General features: G+C 43.5%; 2 protein-coding genes across 3 annotated transcripts; both read left to right on the plus strand.

Annotated features, from left to right (window-relative positions):
- Positions 1-1,429: 1,429 nt before the first annotated feature.
- On the plus strand, positions 1,430-8,051 carry LOC143121574 (lysosomal amino acid transporter 1 homolog). 2 transcript variants are annotated; one of them, XM_076281986.1, is made up of 8 exons: positions 1,430-1,563; positions 1,960-2,355; positions 2,749-2,878; positions 3,410-3,497; positions 4,317-4,426; positions 4,523-4,624; positions 5,117-5,302; positions 5,541-8,051. In XM_076281986.1, the coding sequence occupies exons 2-8, from the start codon at positions 2,156-2,158 to the stop codon at positions 5,646-5,648; spliced, it is 924 nt and encodes a 307-aa protein (XP_076138101.1). In that variant the 5' UTR covers positions 1,430-1,563; positions 1,960-2,155; the 3' UTR covers positions 5,649-8,051. The 2 variants fall into 2 exon arrangements, with proteins under 2 accessions (XP_076138101.1, XP_076138102.1); XM_076281987.1 differs by lacking the exon at positions 1,430-1,563 and adding an exon at positions 1,633-1,707.
- Positions 8,052-8,560: 509 nt separating this feature from the next.
- On the plus strand, positions 8,561-26,891 carry golim4a (golgi integral membrane protein 4a). The gene is made up of 16 exons (XM_076281988.1): positions 8,561-9,232; positions 15,155-15,229; positions 16,064-16,113; positions 16,978-17,031; positions 17,250-17,400; positions 17,632-17,714; positions 18,281-18,364; positions 20,218-20,367; positions 20,639-20,890; positions 21,256-21,500; positions 21,765-21,841; positions 21,923-21,999; positions 22,593-22,778; positions 23,574-23,642; positions 23,963-24,046; positions 24,958-26,891. Exons 1-16 carry the CDS (start codon positions 9,046-9,048, stop codon positions 25,114-25,116), a joined length of 1,983 nt encoding a protein of 660 aa, XP_076138103.1. The 5' UTR covers positions 8,561-9,045; the 3' UTR covers positions 25,117-26,891.
- Positions 26,892-27,748: the final 857 nt, after the last annotated feature.

Genomic DNA, 27,748 nt, shown 5'->3' on the forward strand with positions numbered 1-27,748 from the left:
TATGAACAACATGTACAGATATGTGCAATGTAGTAGCAGTACCATTATAATAGTAGTAAGAATAATATAAATATATGCAGTGTATTAACAGAATATATTATAAAAAAAAACAAAATAAATATGGATATTCAACCATATAGACAGATATGTACATTATGCACAGCTAAGTGCAGTGTGGTAACAGTACCATTGTAGTGCAGAAAGAGTAACATTTATAAGAGTAGTAAGAATAAGTGTATGTGCAGAATTAAGTAAAACGTATGTAAGAGTTGTGCTAAGTGAATGGTTGGAAAAATGTGGCAGGACTTTTACTTTCTGAAGCCGGACTTTTACACCTCTGTGTTTTTGACAGACCAAGTTGCATAGCTTGCATAAATAACCATATATATTAATATTTTAAATAAAATATGTACATTTAAATACAATATAGGCCAAGTTATACATTAGACCTATACAACTCTGGTTCAAAGATTCCCAGATTCAAGTAGCCTAATTACAGTAATATGGTGTAATTCAGGCATTCTTTTCAATAATACTGATTTTTCCTTTTGATTCTTGAATCTAGGCTATATCTATTATTCTAAATCCTACTAAGGATGGGCTTTGAAAAAAAATGGTTTAACAAATCAGCACAGAACAGTTTAACAGGTTAATAGGCAAGTAAGCTAAGTAATGCATTATGTAGGCCTAAAAGTCATATTTTGGAGGCCTGTGTCATTTCTAATTAAAATTCTGAGGTAGGCTTAAATAACAAATCAGTGTCATGGCAATGGCAATTTAATATCCTCAAATTCAAATGATCTTACTTTGAAATCGAGGATTTTCTATCAGGTATACAGGCAGCCTAATCTAGTGTTTTTCAACCACTGTGCCGGGACACACTAGTGTGCCGTGAGAGATCATCAGGTGTGCCGCAGAAAATTACCCAAATGTCACTCACTGGTCCAGAAAAGCAACTGTTGCATCAAAGAATTTATAACCACATGCTCTCATTGATTGTATGATTGCACTATTTGTGGTATGCAGGCATTGTACAACGGGGCCCCATATCCAATATTCACAGAATCATCACATATCCAGTTCATAACAACAATTAAATTAGATATAGTCACCAACAAATGAAACAGAGGGCGCTTGTTTTATTGAGCAGGTCTTGCATAGAAGCCATAATAAGGCCATATCTGTGTATTATTTGAAATTTTAGGCTATGGTATGTTTATTTTTTCTTCACACAGGATGTTAGTGTGCCGTGGGACATTTTAAGTGTCAAAAGTGTGCCGTGGCACAAAAAAGGTTGAAAAACACTGGCCTAATCAACATAATTTCCATGAAAACCACTTGAGCATCTTGGGCTGAACAGCCTCGAGGACTCTTAACATGATGATGATCTTTCTTCCGGATACGCGGTAGCCTACGGGTTGTTCTTGTTGCAACTTTTTCAAGTGCGCAGAAGTACAAACATAAGAAACAATAGTTGGCAACACGCTGGCAACAAACTTCACACCCCAAAATGTATCGACTGTCCAAAGCCACACAGAAGCCACGTCAGCTATCCATAATGTGGTAAGCGGATGGATTTAATTTGAGGTCTTTGTATTCTTTATTACCATCTTTATTTTAAAGACACTCACAACCAAATAAAGAGAGGGAGGAGGGACCGGGGGCAGGGAGGTCGTCAAACCTTTTGGAAAGTTATGTAGCCTATCGGTAAGCCTTGCAATTAAACGATAGCAAGTTTTCTTCTACTTCAATGCTCTATTCTATTGCATTAAAGAGCAGCTTACAAAGATGTAGTCTAGGCTAATAACCTAACACAAAATGATGTCACAAGACACCGCCAGTTACAAAGTTAACTATGAAGACTCGTCCCACCCATCCAGAGATTTCATCCACCCAGAAGTCATCATCCCTTTCTTATTATCTTATTTTCACATGTTTTCCTCTTCTTTCCCCATGCAGCACGCTATGACATCCGTCAAACACCCGCCTGTTTGTTTAGATGAAGGTGTGGCGGGTAGGCTATGCCAATCATCATCAGGGGACTGAAACGGAACTTAATCCGAATTCGGGATACAAATATCCATGAAAGTTTTATTGATCTTCTGTTGAAGAACTGTACTCGGCTTCGTTGAACTTGAAGGACGGTGTCTCTTTCATGGCTCATGTTCGATACCCAGAAAAGACCTCTGTTGACGTGGCTGGGAACGTCTCCGTGGTGCTTGGTCGACCGATATGTGTTAACGGGACCCCATGGATTCTCTTCTTATTCGAAGAATGCGTTGAAAACATATGGGAGTATTGGAGTGTGGTTATTGGCCTTATCTCAATGCTGTGTTTCTTGTTGTCAACATTACCGTAAGTTTTGACTTCTTGCTGAAAAGTTTACAGCCTACTTCACTTTTTAATAGTGAGGTATAGGTATAGACCTATTTCCATTTTCAAGTAGCCAGGATTATTCTTAAGTCTAATTACTTCCAATAATAGTAAAACTTTACTTTCAAAATAGTAAAGCTGATAGCCTACTTACAGTCTTACCGTGATTTGAAACTTTGTTTAAATGACTGGGACTAATTGTCTGATTTAAATGTCAATCACAGGTGGCCTACATGGTTTCTGCTTTAATACATCTGGTGAATATATAATAGGTTTCTGTTTCTGTTATTTTAGGCTAGAAGGACAGGTTTGTCCTGCTTAGGCTATTTGCTCTGCACATTAAAGTAGAGTTGGCACTGTTTCTGCTTTTTACAGACAAGTCTATGAGGCCTATAAGAGTGGGAAGGTGGACGAGGCCATGTCTGTCGGCTTCATTCTCTTCCTACTGCTTGGAGATTTGGGCAATTTGGCTGGATGCTATTTAACTAGGCAACTACCCATTCAGGTAGGTTACAAATAATTTTATTATTGTTTTAGTGTAGCTCGATTATACTTCCTCGTTCCATTCAAGCAACAGCATGTGTGCATGAGTTTTGTTACCATGCCCGTCCCAGTGTAGGCACGTCAAAGTGTTGTGTAGGCCTAGTCTTTTTTTTGAAGATGGGTGCCTTTCATGTCTTTTTTACTTTATTTAGTGGATCATTTGCACACAATTTATGCCAGCAACTCATATTAACGGCAAATAAATGCTGATAGACTTGTTCCCAAAACATCAGTAAAGTATCAGCACTTATTGTTATCACACTGTATACTGATGACAAACATTGACCCCCTCGAATCAAGTACTGAAAATTGATTTATACCAGGCCAGGGAGAACAGCTGTTTTGATAGGTGTTTCTGATCAACCTGCAGAGGGAGCTGTCTTAAAGCCTTTCAAAAGGAACAACTCAAATGCCTCCCACCAATGAATTGACGTTGTTTTGTGTAGACCTCTAATTAAATGTCCCTTCACCCTTGGTGTTTGATGTTTTTCAGATTGTCACAGCTGTGTTCTACATCTACACAGACTCCATCCTGATCTCACAGTTTCTCTACTACAAAATAAAAAACAACTCTGCACGCAGTAAGCCTTTTTCCTTGTTTTTGCACATAACTATTTTCCGCCTTTGTCATAAGACACCTGTAAGCTGTTTGAAAGCTTTTTAAGATATCTATTGTGTGGGCATAGCAGCCATGATGCCTTCATCCTCCAAGAATTTGTGTTGGTTTGTTCTGATTGTGTGTGACCCTGAGTGATAAAGAGAGGAGAGCTACAGATACACTGCAGTCTTCTCCAGGCAAAGTTTAGTATCAAGGTACAACTGTTGACTCTTCAGATCTCTGGTCTAGTTATTTGCAAATCGTGCATAAGAGAGAATGTAGCAGTTGTTTGTGAAGTCCATAGACTGTATATACAGTCTGTGGTGAAGTCATGATTAACCTAAGGACACGGAGCAGGAGGGCTTCGGTATTCTTCAAATAAGTGAATTCACTATGTAGCCAGAAGGTGCTCTTTGGTGAAATATTCCCGACGTGATGCGAAAAGACTGATCCAAGGCACTCTTCTTCATATTATAAAGCTTTATTAATAGTCTAGTTCATGATAGAACAGATAAAATCATGCCAACATGGCCTTTATTAGGGCAGGAGATGAAGGCCATTTTCATTTTGGCCGAAACATGTTGGCATGATATTATCTGTTAAGTAGGTTAATCGAAAATGTGTTGTTTGTGGTTCATGAATTAAATTATACAGCTGTTATCAATTCTCTCTCTCTCTCTATCTCTCTCTCTCTCTCTCTCTATATATATATATATATATATATATATATATAATATATATATATATTCCCTACATCATCCATATTGTGAGGTAACTTTGCATGCTATTCTGTGTTTCTCAGGGAAGCCCCTACTAAAGTGGATCTGCTTGATTTGGTTTGGACTTGGTACCGCCATTTGTGTGGTGCTCGCCAAGCTCATAGAGGCGGCCAGTTCTATTCCCAATATACAAGTGAGACAACATTCATTGTGTTTGCGTAATCTATGCAATCTATGGAGAAGAGTGCACCAGGTGTTCCAACTGACTTCTGTTTTTCTGACCTCTCAGTTGCAGGGCAAGTCCAGCAGTCTGATGACGTCGGGCTATGCCTGTGGATACCTGTCCTCCATATGCTACCTGTCCTCTCGTTTCCCGCAGCTCTACATAAACGTGCGTGTCTCTGGGCCCTTGTGGAATTCTGGGATGTGTGTAAAACCTTTTGGCAAGTGACTTATTGGCACAGAGATTACGGACAGGGAACTAGAGGGACAAACAGGCGCAGAATTGGTGCAGTTACTTGAGGTATTAATGGAAACCAGACCTCATAAGACAATGGAGGTTTGTGCCGTGTAAGGCAACTCTGGCCGGGCTACCTCCTGCTGTGTTCTGCTTCACAGTTGTTCCATTGTTTTATCCCCACTGAGATTGGGCACGCTGAGAGGTAGCTGATTGACTTAGCTTCCTCACAGGCAGAAACTCTCCCTGCGTGAGCACCATCTCGCTCTTTCCCTCTCTCTCTCCTGTCACAACACGGTGGTCTTGCCAAAGATGAAATGTGGCAAGACCTGCGGTCAGGGGAGGCAGACGGACACACACACACACACACACAATACATATTGCTTAGAATCAGCCTCGTCTTAGTCTTTTTTCTCCTGTGTTCAGTTTAAGAGGCAGTCCACGGAGGGTACGTCCTACCTGCTGTTCTTCCTGGCGATGCTGGGGAACAGCACCTACGGCCTGAGCCTCATGGTCATGCTCCCCGCCCTGAAGAGCTCCAGGGTCACCTTCATACTCAACCACCTGGCCTGGCTTATCGGCAGCCTGGGAGTTCTCTTCCTCGACTTCTTTGTATCCTTTTAATTCAATCTAATTCGAAGAACTTATTTTAATTGTATGTATCTCTCCCTCTCTCTTTATTACGAAATACGAATACGAAAAAACTTTCTGTCTCTCTCGCTCACACACAGTCTGTCTATCTCTGTGTATGTGTGTGTGTGTGTGTCTGTGAAAGTGATTGGTACTGTGGTGCAGCACTATATATAAACACTGTTGTATCTTTTCCTGAACACCTGTTGTCCCCTTCAAGGTAACTGCTCAGTTCATCATGTACAGAAAGAAGGGCTCCAGTGAAGCGGTTCAGGAACTGAAAATTGCAGAAGAAGAACCTCTTCTGTTTGAGGAGGATGAGTTTTGAGATGCCCCCCAAAATCCCTGAGACCTTAGTTAGGAGTAAAGACAGGCTACCACAACATTCCAGAAAGTTCTTGAAAATATCTAATTCTAAAATATCAGTTCCAGTGTTTCCCACATAACTTAATTCTATTTGTGGTGGTAGGTTTGTAGAGTTAACTTGAATGCAACAGTTTTTAACAAATTAGCGCAGCATGGTACTGATGCTAACCATATTTAAGTACAATTTAGTACAACCTGGAAAAATCATTGTGTGGTGGTCAGTGTTGATATTGTGGTGGGCCGCCACAAATAAGTCAATGTATGGGAAACACTGAGTTCTATAAAAAGTGCATGAGAACTGTATTATGTGTTGTTTTTTAAAAGTGCTATCATTTTTGGAAATCAACAATGTGAATAGAACAAATGAAGAATTTAGATATTTTCATAGCAAGTGATTGGGACAAAGTGTCCTGGTGTCTTAAAAATACCAGGGTGTTTTGTTCTGCTTGATATTTGTTTTTGTGCTGCACTTGGTCCCATTAAAACGCACAATGGCTTGTTTTATGTTCTAACTTTAGGACACCATCAGAGTGCAATGCTTACATGTCCAAGCAATATTGTGGTTGCTAAATTATTTTGCCATCTGTTTTCATTGAACACAGATAAGAGTTCAAATAGGAAATTATTTCAAGGTTTGTGTAATATGTAAAGTACCTATGCAATTCTTGCCTGGAATGACTGTGATGGTCATGTACATAGGATTTACATTGTGATTGTTACAGACTGATACAGGCTGAAGTCATGGCCATGGTGCTCTGCTGAAAGGACTTTGGGTGTGGACCTGTTCCAAAGCCACATCAACTGAACCATTCCGGCAAATCATTGCTGATTTCTAATCCAGGAATCGGCCATAATTGATGCCTTGTGAAAGTAACTGACCTGACTTTGTGATGTAGGCTTCACTGTGTGTGCGTGTGTGAAAAAAAAAACAGGGAAGCTAAGGAATGTATTGCTTATGTGGTGCTTCTTGAAACATCACTGTGGCTTAAGAGAGGTGTAAGTATGAACAAAGCCCAACCAAAAATACATTAGGATGGTATTAAAGTTTAAAGTAAGTTCATGTCCACTGGGACTGTGATTATGCATACTGGTATCCTGGGCTACACAACCTTTTGACTGAACAAAGTTGCAATCCTATTTATATTTATTAGTGAATGTTATTGTCTATTATGTGAATGTAAGCACTTAGTAATCATTTCCCAAAGCCGTGCTATAATAGAATATTAACATATTTTAGCATATTAACATATTAACAATGACTTCTTTGATTGCTCTCTGATCACAGTTCTTCTCAAGTTTCTCATGATATTATTGTGGAGAGTTGGGCACCTATTGTTCTCTCAGCCCTTGGCATTGTTTTCTTTCATCTGTGTCTTTGTCTTTGATGTCAGGTTTTACAAGTTACTCTCGCTTTATGTCAATTGTATTTTGTGATGCTTGGCTTGTCTCATAGAATCATGGCGTATTTGGGATGTCCCTGTTGTGCGCTGAGCATATATTTAAAGGAACATTTATTGTTTCCACAAGAGGTACGCTGAGGTGCTGATATGGACATGAACTCTATTTGATGTTTTCTCCAGGATGTTCTCATTTAGTCAGCGTTGAGTCATTGAGAGGGAACTACGTCATACCCTCTACCTCTTTTGCACATTCAGATTCTGTTGAGCCATAACTTCTGTCAAGTCATTAACCCCTGACTATACAGGAAGTAACATATTTCTCTACCTCATTTACCAAAGAAAACATCATAGATTGAATAGTTTTGATTTGGCTAATGTCTGTGTGTGCGTTTGTGTAAGAGTGAGAGAGATTGTTTTTCCTTATAATGTGCAGTGCATTTAGTCTTATCAAGTTCATTTGTTATTTCAAAATCATATGTGAAACTGCAGCATTTATCCAGGGGAAAGAAGAAACCCGTTTACATACACTGTCTTGTCCTTGCAGTTTAGATGTAAACATGGAATTCCTCTCTTAGCTGTTCTGTATCTTTAGGATTTCAGATCATGCCAGTTCTGTGACAATAATATTATGCAGTTTATCCTATCAATATTCTGTAACATAATGCTTATAATAGTTTATTCCTAAGGGACAATGCTAAGATGGTAAGGGATACTGTCATGAAATAATGGATGCCTAATAGACCTAACCATTGTATTTACTTTTTCACTGGACAAATGGTTGTACTTGAACAAGGAAACACTGTATTTTGCTTTGAAGATACATTTGTTTTGATATGTAGCCTACATACTATATACTTGTTGCCATTTTTTATTTTAACTTGGGGAATACAAAAGTCATGTTAGACATGGGACTTTTTAACAAGTTCTTGGAACACAGTTCCTAAATAAAATTGTGTATCACTAAACGTTTGTCAGTGCTTCCAAACATTTTAATAAAGTGCAATATTTATATGTGAAATGCATGCATGTCTGTAAAATTCAGTTGAGTTTAAAAATGTTCTCTATCATATGATTTTATGCCAAAACTTGATATATAATTATATGCTTAATGTAATGAATGATAGTGGCGCACAAATGAACTTAATTGGGTCTTGTTGCCCATGAATCCAAATTGTGTTGTGAGCGCATTAGGCTACACCGTTCACATACATTCATGAGGACAATGTTGTATAAAAAGAAAGCTGCTCTAAATAAAACTGGTGTAAAAAGGTCCTGGAAAGTCTGGTCCTGAATAGATACCTGCCTGAATAGGCAAACCGCTCTTGAGCGCCCTCCCTTGGACATGTCATATGCGCCTAATTGCGTTTGACTGAGTATTATTCCAGCCAATGCTGGTTTCACACTGGCACCGTTTGGGAGACATTCCACTTCCCGAAAGGAGGGACTTCCTTGAAAACTTCTGTTGGATGGCAGCTGCACCTAGGTGACACGTAACTAAAATTAAAGGTGCAGTATAGGCCGTGTTTGTTCATATTTCTTATCTGGTTTTGAAGTTTCCAAGGAATAGGTAGTTGCATTACAATCTAAATATCTACATATAGTCTTTACTACCCTGGATCGCAAGGAAGATAAGTATTGTCAGGCAGTTATTTCATTCATTTTCTCTTAACTTGAGGGAAGTTAAGTCGTTGCGTTTCCAGTGTAGGTAATGGTCTAAGCAATTTTGTTAAGTAGCTTACTTTTCTGCGCATAACCGGTCACCTCGTTAAAAATGTACAAAGTTTTTTGTTAAGTGCACGAAGTAATGCGCGTCCCGTCGTCATTCACGCTGGATCCACACTGATAAGGTCTGAGGTAGGCTACAATATTTTCAATCAGAGGAGGAGAACGACGGGCAAAAAGTTTGGAAAAGTTTCAGTGGAGTTGCGGCCACAGACTGCGAAGGGTTAGCGCGCAGCCATGGGCAACGGAGTGTGCTCTCGAAGACAGAGAAAGATCTTTCAGTCTCTCTTAGCCATCACTGTAATCTTCGGAATGATTTACGGAGGTATGGTCTCGTATGAAATGCACAAACAGCTGAAAAGGACCGAGGCATTAGCGCTCAAGTACCAGCAGCATCAAGAGTCTCTCTCGGCACAGCTTCAAGGTAAACATGTCATTTATGTTGGAGGGCTTTCCCACCACCGCCCCCATTTATGTTTTGCATTAGCCTATGTCCGGATGCACATGTTGTCGAGAAATATCAGACAACCGAACGGCCGGGAAGGCCCATTCAAGTGAATGGAGCATTCTGCAGCATTATGAAGAGCCGTGTATTAAGAACAAATAATAACACTATAATCAGGCCTGTTTGTATCGTGGGAATTGTTTTCCCCTTTGGCCCGTAAGAGGCTACAAAGATTTACAATCTTTGTCATCCACTGCGATCTATTCATAGGGGTCTAATTGGAGTTGGTATTAACTGTTTCCAGTTATAAACAACTGTTGTCTGATGGCATGCTGCCACAGGACTCGCCCCACAAGTCTTAGACATCTCACCCCACAAGTCTCACAGCTCACGTGGGTGATGTCATGATGACTGCCAAAATGTGACTTTTAAATAGCAGGGATGAATGCTATTCACGTGCTCAATTTCGCGTCCAGTCTTTCTGTACATTTGCCTCCCTTATCTGACCTAATGAGCCAATGCTGAGATCGCAGCTGTCTGGAGAACAGACCACCTCTTCCCAGGGAGTCTACACGGAATGCCTTGTTAATTGATACATTTGCCTTTATAGTTCCTTTCTTCTCATGCTTGTGCTCTGAAATCAACAGCCTGTGGGCCAGAGTGTGTCAGTATTGTCTGGCCACATTGTTGCAGCATAGGTGTAATAGGTTTTAGGTTCAAATCAGAGGGGCCCTGTGCAGCCAGAAAAAGACATCTGAGAGATCTATCCTTGTAAGGAGACCTTGGTGAAGTGAGATGCTGAAGAAATGTTATATACCTCCACTGGCCCTGTTTTCAGAGCTGAATTACTATTCTGAAACTAGATTTGTTGTCATTCTGTGAGGATGTCACCATTATCTGGTACACTCAAAACAACAAAAATGGTAAAATACTGTATCTGGACATGGAGATGGTTTTCAACGCAAGTTGTGCTATTTTCAACACTGCGTACACTCTTGAGACAAGTAAAAAAAGCAATGTGTTGGAAACAATACAAACTGTGTTGTCCCTATCTGGACATAGAGATGTGTTAAAGACAATGCAAGTTGCGTTGTTTTCAACACATTAATGAGTGATTTGTCAGCTAAATACTGAAATAAAGAGACTTTTTAAAAGATAGGCCCAGAAATGATAAAACATGGCCTCAAAAACACACCATAATTCATGAGTGTCATATCTAGTAGACAAATAAAAATACTCGAGAGTAATTGTTAGGACCCTCACCTGCCAAGCTGACTATGCCCAAAGCTTTCGGCATTGGTAACAACATGCAATTTCAAACCCTTTTATCACAAATGTGTTGCTAGATTCTACATTTCTGTTGCCATTGTGTAATAGAGGATATGGCCACTCTACAAGTTGGGCCAAGTCTTTTTGTGTAACCTTAGTGTAGACATCAAGTAATGGTCCATTTGGCATATGCAGCCTATTAAACCAAGACAAGCCATGTGGACTTAAAACTCAACATGCAATGTGATATTCAATTAGGATCCATGAAGATAAGTCTGTGGTATGTACAAATGATATACTGGAAACTAAAATGATGGCACCACAGTGTAGATCTGAGCTTAGGGGTTAAATATATTGGCAGATCGGCATGGTTTGGTAAACTTGGGGCCTACACCTAACTAATCCACTTTCTGATACAGCCTATTCAAGAGTGTAGAAACAAGCATCCACTTGACTCAAATTTACAAACAAGAAAATCATGTAACTATCAAAATATGAATAGATGTATTATCCATCTATTAACCCTGAACAAACTGAATAATCTTACTCTTCATATCTTGGCATAAAATGGCCTGATGATTCTGAGATGCTAAGTCACTCTTTAAAAATCACTCTTCAGTTGTTGACACACCTTTGTATATGTAATCCATTTAATTTTATTTCTGTGATGAACTTTCCTAGTTAACCTAGGAGTTTAAGCAAAAAAAGTTCTTGTATTTCATCTTGAGGTCTTTGGGAAAGTAGGAACCTTTCACTCCTCTGCCAGTTCCCCAAGCATGGTATCATGACTGGACTGCAGGTAAGCGGAAATGGAGCCAGCCAACAGAAGGGAGCGGGAGGCAGAGTGTAGGCTAACCCTTTCTCGCACTCTCGCTTTGTCATTGATCGGGAACTGTTTTGTCTACAGGTATCGTTCCGCTCTCACCTGTCAAAGATTTCCCAGTCGTGTATGATTACAGGAAGGTGCTCCTTAAAGCTGCTCAGGTCCTCCTCAGAGTTTCAGGCCCTGCTGAGCCCACCCTCTCACATACAAAGACTCCGTAATCCGATATGCCACATCAGCTCTTGGCTTTCAAATGGATGCCAAAGATGTTTTTTGAGAAGAGATGGCAGTGGAACAGAGTAGCAGCTAGCAAAGTCAATGTGCTTGATCGTGTGTTCTGTTGTTATTTGTTGTTTCAGTGCACTTATTGTATGCATTTACTGTATGCATTGAGTACAGATGTGTGTGTAACACTCCTCACTTTAAGGGAACGAAAATTAATGTTTGCCTCTTTATTAAATTGGCAGTTATGAGAATGCACACAAGTGTGGTAGTGATTTTGTGGATGGATTTGAATCCTGCCCGAGTTCCTTTTTCCCTCTCCTTGGATTCTTTCTTACAAACTCACATATTCATACACACTCACATTGTGCCTCTCGTTTATCTCACAAGCCCCGGCCGTCTCTATTACTTCTCGCGTAATTCATCACTGCACAGTGTGCTGGGGAATGATTGCATGCCCTCAGTAGCTGGCCCAAAAATGAACACAAAGGAATATAACAATGATGAATATCAATTAAGAGCAGTGTATATTCTTCACAATACCCAGGATTTATAAGATGAACCTTAGGGAACAGTGATCTCCCATAGATTTTTAGTTTGTATATTTTCCATTTGCTACAGTCATGTATTGGGAAAGTTTGTTCTGATTCAGATGAACCTGCAGTAATTCAGGGAGTAATTAACATGTATTAGCTAGGCCTGCCACAATAAGTTGGCATGTTGTACATGTTGTACATGTTGTACATGTGTATATCTTGGGTGCACTCTTAAAACGAATGTGTTGAAAACAGCACAACTTGTGTTGTTTTAACACATCTCTGTGTCCAGATATGGACAACACATTTGTTTTAAGAGTGTGTGAAAATGATTTGCCACAGACAGTAGGATCATGCAATGAATGCTCCGGCTTTATTTGTCATTCTATGATCAATGCGGTCACTCCTTAAACCTGTATGGTTGTTGTAGACAGCTCAGTTAGCCTTAGAGGAATGTGTGCTGTCTGTAATCACTGTAATTTCAGCTGTCACCTCTATGGGCCTTGTCTTAGGGAGCAAGTTCCTCCCCGTGGTCCACCCATACAACACGTCAATTCAGTTTCTCCCTCCCAGGTATCTGATCACTATCAGATCACTGATTTGTATCCATCAAGTTCATCTGCTTAGCTGATGGTTGTTGCTTACTCATGCTTTCTAGGCCACTCTATGCGTTTGGACAGGTGTTCTGGTGGGGAGGGGTCACTATCTTTCAAATCACACTTGTTTTCCTATTGTCTTCTCTTAATGTATACCTCATTCTCTTAATGTATACCTCATTCTCTTAATGTATACCTCATTCTCTTAATGTATACATCCTCATTCGTGTCCTCTGTTCAGTCACTGTTCGGGCCTCCACCCAACTTGCAGACTCCTCTTGCTCAGGCGGACAAAAAATGCACACAGGAAGAGGGTGGAACAGAGGGAGGGAGGGAGGGAGGGAGGGAGGGAGCGAGTCTGTGCTCTTCCTTATGAGGGAGTGGGAGGGTTGCTGGTTCATTGGCCGAGTGGGTTTATTCCGCTGGCAGGATGTTGATGGCACTCTGACCCAAAGCAGCAGGCCAGTGCTGAGGTCAGTTGTTGCTCTGTTGTGTCATCTCCCTGTCATATTCTCCCACACAGACACTTGGACTGGAGAGTTTCTGCCACCCCACATTTCAGAGAATCTGCCTCATGCTTTATTACAAAAGATACGTTCTTTATGGCAGTAGGAAAAGAAGACGTATAGTGGTAGAAGAAGATGATTGTGTTTTGGCCGCTGTCTCTCTTGAGAGCGATGGATTTGATGTATGGTGCAGTGTTGGTGGGCAGGCCTGGGTGGAGTCATTATGGACAAGAGGAGTTGCCCTTGTTTACATCTCCACGGCCACGCTCCCGTTCTCTGCACAGTGAGACGCCGCTTGTCTGTGGGAGAGGGAGAGTGGTTCTGTGGGACTGAGGAAGACTTTGTTACAGAACCCTTGCGGTTAGAACTTGCGCAGATGGAATGAGTTGTTTACCTGTGAGCTTGCTCAGCAGTCCTGGAGCACTCAGCCTGCCAGCGGGATGTGTGCTGCATTTTTTTTGTGTGTTTCGTCTGTCTCTATTTTTACCCCATTATGTCATCCGAGGTGTGACCTCTAACTCTCCCCACACCAAAATGTCTGCAGCTTTAGGGCAGCTCTCTCCTCTCACCAGCCCATCCTGTAGGCAGGAAATGATTGCTGTGAATGATTGCTCTTGCGATGATGAGAATCTATGTGGTTTACTTCTCCTGAAGCATCACTATTGACATGTGTGGTGCTACATTAACTAGTGTTTCATACGTCTCATGTGTAACAAACGTTCACATTTATGTAGTTCATGTGAAAGCAATGTGTCAGCTGCATGGTGGGCCAACATGTGATGCATTATATGTGGGGTTTACACAGTATTTCTCCAACCATTTTGGTTGCTATGTCTGTCTGTTTTGAACAGGAGTCTATCTGTGTTCTTTTAATGGCCACATTCTATTGAAGCAGATTATTGTCTCCAGGGATTAACCTTTAAATCCTTAAATGGAGTACATAACCTTTAGAACCTCCAGTGTGCATATAAAAACAAAAATGACTGTGTGTTTGTTTGAGAAATGGTTGAAATGCAGTTGAGGAAGTGCATGACATGACCGCAGGAACATGGAGAATCCTACAGCTTTAGAATCACACACTTATGTAGAGTATATATACTATACACTTATACTTTATTTCAAGTTAGAATACGTACCTGTAAGTCACTGACCATACTGTGTGGGTTTGATGCAGCTCACAGGTCCTCAGCAATGACTGAGAGGCTACCCAGCCATGTCATCCATAGTGTGCAACAGGCTTTAACATTTCCAGTTACAGTACAGATGGAGTAACTGAACTGTGAACTCTGTGTCTGTGTCTATGTATTTATGTGTGGGGCATGCATGCACAAGTGAGTGAGATTTTTGTATTTCTGTATTCTGTATCTACCATGTGATAACAATCCTACTTTCCAATTGCTTTTTTTGTTAATAGAAAATTCTTTTCTATGCCAATTGTACAACAACAACAAGTTGCTGAGGATTACAAATGAATGAAGCAGAGATGAACAGGTCATATCATCCACTTGACGTTAAATAAGCACATAAACTGTGTGGTATACCACATGGTTACAGCATATTCACTGGTCATACCAGTTTGCAAAGCTTCTCATGACTAGAGTGATTCAAAACCTTTTAAGTGTAGATTTACGTGTGTCAGTGTCATATGCTTATGTTTATATTCATGGTTATGGTTCACTTGTTTTTTCCAAAGTGACGTACATTATTGTTAAAAATTAACAGAATTGAACTGAATAATAATAATAACAATAACAAATCTTAACAATAACCATAAAGATATACACACCATGACTGTGTAAGGAGAATGACCTAGTTAGATACAGTACAGACAGATGAGTGCTCAAAAGGACTTGGAGCATGTGACAGGAAGTGTCTTTCCTCGCACTGTGTGGGCTATGTGGGTTCCCTCAGACACTGATGCAATTCTGTTGTCTCCCCCACTCTCTCAGTTGTGTACGAACACCGCTCTCGACTGGAGAAGTCCCTCCAGAAGGAACGCGTGGACCACAAGAAATCAAAAGAAGGCAAGTCCCCCCCCCCCCCCATCCTCCTCCACACACTCAGCACTGTGTGTACGCTGCTGTTGGTCCATCAGGTGGATAATTAAATGCATGTTGAAGTGAAACGGCATCTCCCTTGGGAGGTGAACTCTCAGACGCCCTGAGTGGCGTCCCAGTCCCGAGTCAGCCCTGAAACATCAGCAGCTATTTAGACTGTGCAGGTCTCATCGACCCTAAAGGTTTTCCATTTGTCAATGTGGCAGAGTCTCTCTCCCTTAGACAGGCCTGCTCTGTTCTCTCAGTCTCACTCTGTTCTCTCAGTCTCATACCAGTGATGTACTGTCACCTCACAGTACAAACAAACTTATTTTATTGCTCTAGGAGCTAATCATCAGCCTGTTACATTTTAACAAATGGGTCTAAAAACATTTTATTTACATACGGCTTTGGATGATCTCTTAGTTGGATGAACTTTGAACAGCTGGCAGTGGCAATAATGATTACCTTACATGAACTTCCTCCTACTCACTATCTGTTAATAATAACTTCTTCTGGTTGTCACTGTATTGCTTATTGGTTTTCACTTAAACACCTGCACAACCATCCTCTATTTATCTTGTACTGTGTATGTAGAGGTAGTATATATCACTCATATGTTGGCTTTTTGCACTGTAGCTTAATGTCAGTCAGTCCACATATATAAGCTGTTGTGAATAAAAGCTTAGCTAAAGGAATAAGAGTAAGTGTAAATGCAGTTTTGGAATTAGAATCTGGTCATGATTGACCTGGCTCCATATGTTTAGACTGCGTTGTTACACCGTACACAACATAACCTCTATCCATTCTTTGTCTGCACAGATTACTTGGTGTACAAGCTGGAGGCCCAGCAGTCTCTGAACAAGGAGAAGGCAAGTGGAGTGGAGTGGGGTGCCTCTGATGTGCAGCACACTACACACACGTAGCGTGTCATTGGCTTGGCCCTGTGGTTAAAGCCCATGTGCCCTGTCATTAGGATCATTAGCGTGAGTGGTCAGGCCTGCTGCTGCTGCTGCCATAGGGCCTCTTTGCAGTTTGTGTGTGTGTGTGTGTGTTTTGTGTGTTGGTGTGTGTGTCTTTCTCTCTCTCTTCATCTTTCTTTTCTGCTCTTCTTTTTCTCTCTGTCTGTCTCTGTGTAGGTCTCTTTCCCTCTTTCAGTCTGTTTCTCACTCTCCCTATTTGGGTGTGAAATTTTATATCCATTCAATGGGTTTCATTCTAGCTTTTCAAGCAGGTGTGTGTGGGTGTGTGTTTGTGGGTGTGTGCCTTTCTGTATTTCTCTCTTATCTCTCTCTTCTCTTTTCTGCTTCTCTTTTTCTCTCTGTTTGTCTCCATGTCTTTCTCTCTTTCTGTCTCTTGTTTCTCTCTCTCCCTGTTTGTGTGTGAAATATTATGTCGGTGAGCAATTTTTTGTGGTGTAGAACGGGGGGAAGCACTCTGGCATGCTCAGACACATTGACACCATTTACGTGTGACAGCAGGCACACAGCGCCTGACAGGAGTGCCGGTGTCTCAAGAGAGGCATTTCCCAGTATAGGCTGTGTGGTTGCTTCTGGCCATGGCTGGCATACCGTATGGCTGAGGCCCTCTTAGTGGGGCTGGGAAGTTAATCACTGGTATGTGTGTGTGTGTGTGTGTGTGTGTGTGTGTGTGTGTGTGTGTGTGTGTTTATGAGTTAGATGTTTACTAAATGACATCATTCTTGTTTGTGTGTTTTTGGGCATTTTGTTTTACAGCAAGATTCCAGCAACAGATACAACTCGCTGCATGTCCAGCATCAGATGCTGAAGGTCAGTAGAATAAAGACGTTAGATTAAGGTTTGGACTTGTGTAATATATTTCAGGACTGGAAAGTACTTCATGTCTCCTCTCTGTAATAAAAACAAGATCAAATGTGAGGTGCAGATCTGCAGGCAGAATATTCTTGTTTTTCGTTTTTTTTTTACCTTTTCTTGTCCTTTGTCGTTCTCTCCTTGCTGCTGCTGACCTTTGCGTGCTGCGTCCCCAGAATCAGCATGACGACCTGAAGAAGCAGTTCTTTGACCTGCAGGAGCAGCACCAGGTCCAGGGGGAGGACCACAGCAAAGTCCTGGACGAGCACAAGCAGCGCTATGACCAGCTGCAGCAGACCAAGGAGATCGAGCTTTCCAACCTGAAAGGTACACATCACACTCACATACACACACACACACACACACACACACACACACACACACACACACACACACAGTCAATGTAGTTTGCTTATTGGCTTCCACCCCAGCAGTCCCAGTCTCTCATCCAGCACAGCCTCCTGCTCATCTTATTTATGTTTTAGTGCCCCCTGGTGGCTCATGAAATAACGCCCCCTCCCTCTGTCCCCTGGCTTTCCCCCTTCCATCCTTCCATAGAGAGCGTATATAACCTGCGGGAGGAGAACCGCCAGCTGAGGAAGGCCCACCAGGAGATCCACGTCCAGCTGCAGGATGCGCGGGTAAGAGTGAGGAGAGGGATGGGGCAGTGGGGATGGGATTGTGCATATAGAGTAGTGCATTAACTCTGCCATTCTTCCCTTCTGGGTGTTCATAATCAAGTTTCAGCAGAGCGTAGTGTTTGTTGTGTGTCTTGTTGATTCCTAATTAGATCTAAATCACTAGTTGTTGCACTGATTCGCTTACAATGCTAATGCTTTAGAAAAGACGCCAGCGCAAAGGTAGTCTTGACCAGAACAATAAAATGTCATAAATAGTTGTGTAGTTTTATTAGTGTCCTCTGAATGTTATCTTGACCTTTTGAGCATTTTCTCTGAGGATTTTCAGTGGAATTTCAATCGGATCCCTCCCACCTTCTGTAAATACTCATTTGTTATTGCATCCTGGTTTAGTCTCAGTAAATACATAATTACATAAGCGTTAATCCGGTTAGAAACTGGTCACTTCTTTAAGGTGTGTCGTCGCCTCGTCCAGACGGTTAGACACTCAGGGCCGTTGACTCTGTCATTATGTTTTCATGGTCTCTGGATGTGATGTTTGCGCATTATCTTGCACATTCCCCATTTAGCAACAGCACAAGGACTTAAGGTCGTCACACGACAAGCTCACAATGGTGCTTGAGGACCACAAGAGTGCCCTGGCGGTTGCCCAGGTCAGGGTGTGTGCATGTGTGTGTGTGTGTGTGTATGGGGCGTTGCATGGGGCATTGCATGGGGCGCCAGGCTAATGTTGCATGCCAGAAATGACTCCCTGAAATGAATGGCCTGGTCCTGACAGCTGACCTCTGAACTGGAGTGCATCCTGCTCTAGAGCTCGTCAGGACTCCTCTATGTGCCTTATAACATACACAACATACACACTCTCTCTTTTGTCTGTCTGACCTCTGACCCCTGTCTCTTTACGCTCTCTCCATCCTCTCACTCTTATAATGTCCTCTATCTGTCTCTCTTTTCCCCTATCTGTCTTTTGATTTGATTCTCAAAATGGCCAAGTTATTTTCCGTGTTTACTTCCATTCCCTCCTTATTTGCTACGCATAATTACCAGCTTCTCTCACCAGTTTTTCCCTCTCTCTCTTTCTCTATCTCTCTCTCTCTCTCTGAGTTGCTCTCAATGCCTCTCTGTTTTATCACTCTCTGATTGACTATGCTGGATGCTAGCCGTATGACTAGCGGTATTCAGTAGGAGAAGGACTGTTGGTTCATCCATCCATCTGCAGAGGCAGGAGGACAGAGACCGAGACTTCATGGCCACATCCCTACATGGCTGCTGCAGACGAGAGAGAGAGAGACAGACAGACAGACAGACAGACAGACAGACAGACAGACAGACAGACAGACAGACAGACAGACAGACAGACAGACAGACAGACAGACAGACAGACAGACAGACAGACAGACAGACAGACAGACAGACAGACAGACAGACAGACAGACAGACAGACAGACAGACAGACAGACAGACAGACAGACAGTTAGTTAGTTTTTGGGCACAGACAGTGGGATGAAGGGGGGTGGAACGTCAGGAGCATGCTTCAGCAAATCAAGCAGAAAACTCTAATGACGCCGCTGGAGTGAGGGGAGGAGGAAGGTGGATGGGGGGACAGTAAGGGAGTCGAGGAGCAAGACAACGAGAGAGCGAGCAAGAGGGGCATTGAGAGAAAAAAGAGAGGGGGATGAGAGAGAGCGGGAATGAGAGAGAGAGCGAGGAAATTTTGTGAGAATGTAGAAAATGTTGTGGGTAGTCAGGTGTGAAATGAGTATGGTAATGAGGAGAGAGGGGAAGAACTGCAGGCTATGAGAAGGCACAGGGACCAAAACAAGGCTTCAGGGATATATGACTGCAGGATATTTTCATTCTAAATTAAAGCGTATATAAACACAAATACGGCTAGTCAATTTATGCCCCTACAGCTCGCTTAAATAATTTTGCCGACGGTTGAAGGACTCGGAAGAATTTTTATGGTTTGCAGCATGTTTGCATTCTCATCACCTAATGGAGTCTTATGTGTTCCTTGCGAGTTTGATGCTTAAAGCTGATTGGCTGTTTGTGGTCGGCTGTTCTAATGTTTTTATCTAACTGCCACCTAACCTCTCCTATTCTCTACTTGTTTTGATTGGCTGCATGTCCTGATTAATGTGCTTCAGACATGATGTGTTGCAGTGTGACCAGAGTTACTCTCAAGCCATCCCAAGTCTGTTGTGCTTGGCACACAGTACCTCATAATCACAGCACTATGCACTAGTCTACACCAGAAATATTCAAATAAGAAGCACTCTTTTCTAGTTTATGATATAGTGGTACTGTATTTCATGTACTACATTATATATTGAATAATACGATTAAATACAATTAATTATGGTAGCATTAATACTTCCTCTCATTGGTGTTGTGAGTAGGAGAAGTAGGTGACACTGCAGTGCATTGTGGAGAGGAGGAGCCAGTGTTGTCCCTGTTGTCCTGCTACGTCCACTCCATCAGTGTTGTGCTCCCTCTCCTGCTCCAGGCCCAGGTGGACGAGTACAAGCAGCTGAAGGAGACTCTGAATAAGATGCCCAGCCTGCAGCAGCCGCACGGTCCAGCTGCCCCGGCTCCTGCTGACCAGAACCAGAAGCCTCCCCACGAGGACGAGCCGGCCGAGGACACCCAGTCTAAGGTAGAGGGCCCATGACTCACCCTTACGTAGACACAACAAACCTATATCACTCTTCAACGCTTCACACGGGTCTTGGTTTACACACATGGATAGTGTAGTGTTATTGATGCTGTGCTCCATCTCTGTAAGAGACTTGGAAATAAAAACTAAACACAATCAGCGAAAATTTTCCTATGATGAAAAAAGTAGTCACACACACACACACACACACACACACAGACACACACACACACACAGAGAGAGCATTCATTTCCTGTTCCGCTCCTCTTAGCTGCGGGTCCAGGAGGAGGAGGGGGGTCAGAATGAGGTAGGAGGTGCAGCGCAGGAGGAGGAGAGGAGGAAGGAGCTGGCGGAGGAGGAGATGGAGCAGGCCGGTCAGCCACAGAAACTGGTGGAGGACCTGGACCAGCAGGAGCAGGAGCACCAACACGAGGGGCAGGAGGTGGTGGAGGAGGAGGAGGAGGAGCACCAGGAGGAGCAGCCAGACGAGAACGCCATCCACCGAGAGCAGCACCCGAGACTGGTCAGAGCGCCCTCCGCAGGGTTAAGCTACTGGACACTGCTTCTGTTGCAAGGCATTAGTCATTCAGGCAGCTGCTCTGACACTTCCAAATGGAAAAGCACATGTCTAGTGAACACTTCATTTCAGCACAGCTTACATAGATGTTTCTGCCCCTGGCTGTAATCCAAGTCAGTTTCGGCCCCTGAACATGCATTGTGTATCCTACCTGTGTCTGAGTCTTTGGTTGCGTGCTAGAACACAAGAGTGTGACTGCATGTTTCCGTGTGTGTTGTATGTATCACATGTTCATGTTCCTGTTCGTGTGTTTCCATGGCGTTGGTGCCTGGTGCCCACTCACACCTGTGCGCACCTGTGCTGTCGTGCAGGAGGAGGAGCAGGCGGCGGCGCGGGCGAAGTCGGCGTACGAGCAGCAGCGGGAGCAGCAGCGCGTGGCGGCGCAGCAGGCGGAGGAGCGGCGGCGGCTGCAGCTACGTCAGCAGGCCCTGGAGCAGCACCAGCAGCAGCTGCTGAAGGAGCGCCAGGAGCGCCTGCGCCTGCAGAGGGAGCGCGAGGAGCAGCTGCACCGCCAGGCTGACCAGCACGAGGAGCGCCTCCGCCAGGACCAGCTCAGGTCAGACACACACACACACACACACACACACACACACACACACACACACACACACTCACTCACTGGTCACTGTCTATGTGTGTCTGTCTGTGTGTGTGTGTGTGTGTGTGTGTGTGTGTGTGTGTGTGTGACAAACTAAATTCAGTAGTTATCTGTATAGTTAAATGCAAATCACAGAGAAGGCCCAAATATTAAGATAAGCCTGGGTGTTTAATAGAGCTATTTCATAAAGTTCTTATATTGCCTTTTTTATGGTCTTCACAGGCAAAAAGCCCACTATGAGAATCTGGATGCAGACATAGTCCAGGGGGAGGACGAAGGGAAGGTCGAGGAAGATGAAGGTACACGCAGCACACCTTTAATATTTCACAGCTAACCGGAGGAGTAGCAGTGGGGATCTAATAGTCTCTCTTGTCTGTCAGAGAGGAACGTCCACGAGGAGGAGGGCAAGCAGGAGGAAGGCCAGCAGAGGCATCAGGAGGAGGAGGAGGAGGAGGAGGTGAGATGGAGCTCCTGAGATATGCTCTTTTATGTGCCCTCTATAACGTCCTCTTGCAGCAGGGATGAGCCATGATCAGAGGAGGCCATTGTGGCCTAGACTGAGATAATGAAGGAGCAGACAGACACACAGACACACAGACACACAGACACACAGACACACAGACACACAGACACACAGACACACGGACACACGGACACACGGACACACGGACACACGGACACACGGACACACGGACACACACACACCACTCATTCTTTTGCAGTCAACTTTGCAAAACCTCTCGGCTGACACACTCAGCAGTTTGTCCATGATGTTTTAATGTGTGCATGTGTCTGTGTTGCCAACGGAAACAATGACCGAACAGAGGTAGAGCTGTCCTCAGGGAGGAGGTGTGTTGACATCCTGCGCAAAACTGCTGTGTCAGCACACACACGTGCGCACACTCGTATGAACCGGCAGCTGTTGTCTTCACTTTCCCTCTCTTCCTCTCTCTCTCTCTCTCTCTCTCTCTCTCTCTCTCTCTCTCTCTCTCTCTCTCTCTCTCTCTCTCTCTGTCTGCCACTCTCTCCGTCTTTCTCTGCCTCCTGCAGAGGCCAGTGGAGACAGATGTGGACCCTGAGGACGATCCCAACAACCAGGGGGAGGACGAGTTTGAGGAGGCTGAGCAGCAGCAGCAGAAGGAGGCGGCAGCCGCTGCCGCTGCCGCCGCCGCCGGACACCCCCAACCTCTGGCCCCCAGCAACCAGCACCATAACCCCGCCGACGAGCAGCTCGTGGTGAGTGACCAGAGGAGAGGAGAGGAGAGCAGACAAGAGTAGAGGAGGGGAGGGGAGGGCATTTGGGGTCTAGAATAATAAACTGAGATGAGTGCAGCCTCTCTCTTGCAGTTTTTTTTTAGAAGGTTCTATTTTGGGGCTGTTAGTCTTTATTAGACAGGACGGTGAAGAGAGGACAGGAAATGAGTAGGGCCAAGAGATGGTGAGTGAGTTCAAGAAATTACCTCAGGTCAGACCTGTGGCTACTGAGCCTGTTTGTGGACACCACCACGACTGCTCCACTGTACCCCCCCCCCCTTCCCCCACCCCTTCTTCAGTTATCTTAAACAAATTGTAAAGGGTCCATGTGGAGCCATCTGTCTCCGCTATTGATAGATCAGTGCTGATATTCTCCCATCTCAGATGCCCTGTGATGCCTGCGTGTTTGAGATTCTGCCCGCCTCCTCGGTCTCTTAGCAGCATGTGGGGAGCGCAGCAAAGCAAACACGGATCAGCAGATGAAATGATTCTGCTTTCTGAGGAAAGTGCCCCAGCAGCTTTCAGCTTTCTCATCTCGGTTTTTTGCATTAGCTCTCCGAGTCTGAAGTGCTTAGTGGAAATGCTGAGCAGCAGCTGAGTCAGTGTGAAGGTAGCTGGCCAGTGAGGTGTGTGTGTGTGTGTGTGTGTGTGTGTGTGTGTGTGTGTGTGGTTGAACTGGTTGGCCAGCCCTGCGTGGTTAGTGGGCTGTGTGGTGTAGGGTGTTACTAGGCCACAAAGCTGCTGTTCAGGGGGTCATCCATCCTGTCTGTCCCACAGGTGGCAGGCAACCCAGACCAGCAGGAGGACACCATAGATGACCAGTACCAGGAGGAGGGCGATGATGAGGTAGGACAGGTGGAAACACTTGGAGACTCTCTCTCTCTCTCTCTCTCTCTCTCTCTCTCTCTACAGTATCTCTCTCTCTCTCTCTCTCTACAGTATCTCTCTATCTCTCTCTCTCTCTCTCTCTCTCTCTACAGTATCTCTCTCTCTCAATTCAATTCAATTCAGCGTTGCATGTTGCAATGTTGTTATTAGCATGACTGAAGGTACAGTGTTGCCAAAGGACAAAAATAGCATCACACCCATGTCACACACACACACACACACACACACACAAATGGCACACACCTTTGCCCTAAGAATGGGTATGCTTTCTGCACTAGGTCCAGGAAGACGTGGCTGTTGATCACAAGGAAGAGGTTGGGGAGGAGGAGGAGGAAGACCTGTACAATGAGAATGCTGAGCAGGTACTTTAGGACTAAAGGGGTCAGCAGTGCAGTGCAGGATGGGATGTGTAGTCTTTTTAAAGACCCTGTACATTTGGAGCGGAAGGAAAAAGCCAATTAAAAGTCAAAAGAAGCTATGAGAATCACAGATCTCAAAGATGAACAGCTTGGAGGTTATTTCCCCCCACTAAATTATTTCTGTGCAAAATCAATGGACAAGCAATTAAAAATCAAAAATATTCCACTTTTTGAAGCAGATTTTGTAGTTCATTTCTCATCCCCGGATTTCCATATCTTTTACCAAATTTGCCAGCCCTGCGATGTGCAATGTGCTTTTTAGTGAAGAGCAGTGTTAACCATTAATGGCCACTATGGTCTCGGTCATTTAAAACCCGGCCTTCTGCCATTGGTCCCTGTCCAGTGTGCATATTCATAGGTGCGTTAGCCGTGGCTGTAACAGAGCCTCCTGAGCTGCTCCGCGCGGCTGAATGGGGGATCGATTGCAGAGTCTTCCACTGCTCTCCGGTTACCAAGCCACTCTCCCCCGGTGCTTTCACCCTGACCAGTCAAGGCTAAATACTCTTCAGCACCACCATTGTTCCAGAACACTTCACTGCACTGCAGGGCTTTTCAGCTTTTACTTCATGCCATGCTGTTCATGACAACATTGGCCTCCAGGAATGAGAGGAAAAATCTCCCAAATCCCAAATAATTTTCTTTTTTAATTTGTCATTTGTTCAAATGCTAAAACGTCGTCATAATATGGAAGAGGAGATTCTGTAGACACTTGAGGCTGAAAACAGCCACGACTCAAGAACAGGTTGTGAGCTCCTTAGGACGTTAATCCATACGTAGGTCCAGAGAATGGTCAAACACTGCTTTATAGTCTTTGTCCTTTTCACAACTGTCCTTCCACTACCGCTTCTCTGCAGGATCAAGAAGCAAAAGATCAGGAGGGAGCAGCAAAGGTGGACGCCGAGCCAAATAAAGATCGGGCGGCCAACGAAGAGGAGAACTATGAGGAGGAGGAAGATGAGGAGGAGGAGGCCGGTGGAAAAAACAAACGGACCAATCGCAGAGCAGAGATGTGAGAGGACGAGTTACCCGCCAGCCTGCCATTCCCAGCAGAGGGGCCATAATGAACCTCTTCATGCTTTAGTCCTGAATGAATGCGATGTGGAGCACAGAGCATGGAATTCCAGCCGGAATAATGAGATCCGCTGGAAACGGATCCGTATTGCCCTTCACATGGGATCGGAACTCCTCTGTGTCGCCATGGAGATGGACAAGCCACCCACTCACAGTGAAAAAAGTAGTTTAAATATTTTGGTCAGATTGTCTGATATATCTCAGCATTGAAACACTGTTTAAAGTCCATAACAAGGGGTCAGCCAACTCCGAAGAATGGTCAAACCCGTCACAGAATGTTGTCACTGGGATTCCTGTGTCAGACAGGTTGTTACTGTTTCAAGTTCCATTGTAGTTATTTAATTTTAATCTTTACATGCACAGCCAGTGTGTTATTTTATATATTTGTAGACATTTTGTAAATTGTTTTTTTTTGTAAATGTGCCATGGAAAACCCATTCTGACCTCTAAGGAATGACATTGTCTAGATTTAAAGTCACGCATGCTAGGGGCCTGGTAGTGTCAGACTAGAGCTTAAAAAGTTAGGATCTCCTCACACATGGTAACACCAACATTTTCTGCTGAGGTCTGCATTTGATATGAGACCTTCAAGCGCTTGTGCCTTTGCCTAGTTCTGGGTCGGGCCCTGTCTCACATGGAACTCTGGGCTGCCTGCCCTTGAGCATGTGATTCAACCCTCAAATTGAACTTTGCTGTTGAAAACTTTGTTCGAACTGAATGTGTTAGAGAATGCTGTCTTGCAGGGCTGGAGTACATTTAGACATAGGAGAAATGAGGTGATTAATTCACTTGAAATCAGGCTTGTATGTTATTGAGACCTGATGAATGTAACACATAACAATGTTTCTTTTAGTGTTTGTATGCTTTCCTGTGTCTGATGGCATTGGAGGGTGAAATGTGTTGCAGTATGCGTTTGCCAATCATATCCGTTGATCTTAATGTGTAGATAATATAAAAAGCACCATGACTTAATTTTGCATTTTTATTCTAAAAAAAATGTGATATTTGTATTTATTTGTCTGATTAGTTGTTCTGGTTACTTGGTTACTTCCCCCTATAAAGACAAGGCACGCTTGCACTGAACCCAACAGAGATTTGCTGGTTTAGCCACAATGTCCACTGGTTTGGCCACATGCACTCCCACCCCCCCCCCCCCCCCTCCACCCTCTGTTCCCCCACTGTGTCATCTCCTCTCAGCTAAGGTGACCGTTTGCTAATGCATAAGCACAAACGCTACTTGCTAGAGTCATTCAAAAAGAAATGGGTGGATGTGTCAAAAATATTTTTAATTTGTTAATTAATTTGTAATTTGGTACTTTTATTATAATATAAATATTGATTGTCTTTGTGAAATACTGACTTGTATTCCTATATATATTAGGATATATAGGATATTAGAATATTAGGACATCCCACTGCTCAGCTGCCATGTATTTTACAGTCAAGTACATTTGAAAGCGAGTGTGTTTTTATAATTGAATCTTTGTCATTGTAAGGCCCCTCACCTTGTTCTGTTAGAGTAAAACAATGTTACTGAAGCTATTCAACAATCATAAATGTGTTTGCTGCAAAACATAGATTTTATACATTGATTTTTGTACAGAGTTTTCTTACAGATGGAAAGACCAGAGACTTTCAGGGGGGATGTGGTTGCATTTAAATGTGTCTTCATATAGAAGGTTTCACATTTTGTTAATAAAAATGGTAAAGGAATTGATTTTATGCTAGTCTGTTGTTTTGTTCTTTTAGTTTTTATGTGACCTTGGGATCACAGGCACACACAACACTCCCTCAGTGGGGATTTGAGACCATAGAAAGCACACACAGAGGAGAACGCAGCCAGGTCGCACTGAGGAGCACTGCATTCACAAGTAGTTGTTGTCACCACAAAAATGTGTGTTTTATTTAGAGGGTGCTGGTAGGTAGGTAGTGTAGTGACTGAATAGATTAATGCATTAATTCTCATTCTCGGTCTCCTCAGTGTTTCTCTTGCCTTTGGTCCATTAGTATTCTGAGTGCATCAAAGTCTCTCCACAGTCCAGACCATGTGACCAGGCCACTCTATGCTCCCCACTGCTTTTCAGACACCGCTGGATTGTGGGATGACGTTGGAGCTCTCTCTTGGAGAACTCTACCTGAGTTCTCGTGACTGCGTCCTTAATGCATTTATACGCAGCTCAAGAGAGCAAATTATAAAGAGCTGAAAGTCCCTTGACATTAAAAGCAAGTATGCCCCCCCCCTCCACCTCATTCCTCGTGAGGAGAGAAAAATGCTTTCTAAGACTTTCCTTGCTTTGCTTTCTTTTTTTCCGCCTCATGGCATGCCTGCACGCAATCACGCGCCTAATTGGTGCATAAGTAGATTTGTGTAACACAGAGGCTCAGTCTTGTGCTGTGTGCAGAGTGAGGTTTGTGCCGTGTGGTGTGTGTGGCGTGTGCATGCGTGTTGTGGGGCTGCGGCAAAGCCTCAGCGTTGCTCACAGTGAGCAGGCGGGAGCCTGAGGCGTTCCTTTCTTGCCCTCTGCAAGAAGCCTCCATAACGGGACGAGCAATTCAAACTTATTAAGCGATAAT

This window comes from Alosa pseudoharengus, unplaced genomic scaffold (assembly GCF_046254945.1).
Source record: "Alosa pseudoharengus isolate Yale_2024_CS ecotype anadromous, Long Island Sound unplaced genomic scaffold, YU_APseudo_1.1 YU_APseudo_1.1_scf_13, whole genome shotgun sequence".
NCBI lineage: Eukaryota > Metazoa > Chordata > Actinopteri > Clupeiformes > Clupeidae > Alosa > Alosa pseudoharengus.

Bases quoted from the DNA above. Each gene is read 5' to 3' on its own strand.
- LOC143121574 (XM_076281986.1), top strand. From the start codon at position 2,156: ATGGCTCATGTTCGATACCCAGAAAAGACCTCTGTTGACGTGGCTGGG. The intron at 4,427-4,522 runs GTGAGACAACAT...CTGACCTCTCAG, and splicing joins GTTCTATTCCCAATATACAA to TTGCAGGGCAAGTCCAGCAG. The intron at 4,625-5,116 runs GTGCGTGTCTCT...TCCTGTGTTCAG, and splicing joins TCCCGCAGCTCTACATAAAC to TTTAAGAGGCAGTCCACGGA.
- golim4a (XM_076281988.1), top strand. From the start codon at position 9,046: ATGGGCAACGGAGTGTGCTCTCGAAGACAGAGAAAGATCTTTCAGTCT. The intron at 18,365-20,217 runs GTCAGGGTGTGT...CTCCTGCTCCAG, and splicing joins GTGCCCTGGCGGTTGCCCAG to GCCCAGGTGGACGAGTACAA. The intron at 22,000-22,592 runs GTGAGATGGAGC...TGCCTCCTGCAG, and splicing joins AGGAGGAGGAGGAGGAGGAG to AGGCCAGTGGAGACAGATGT.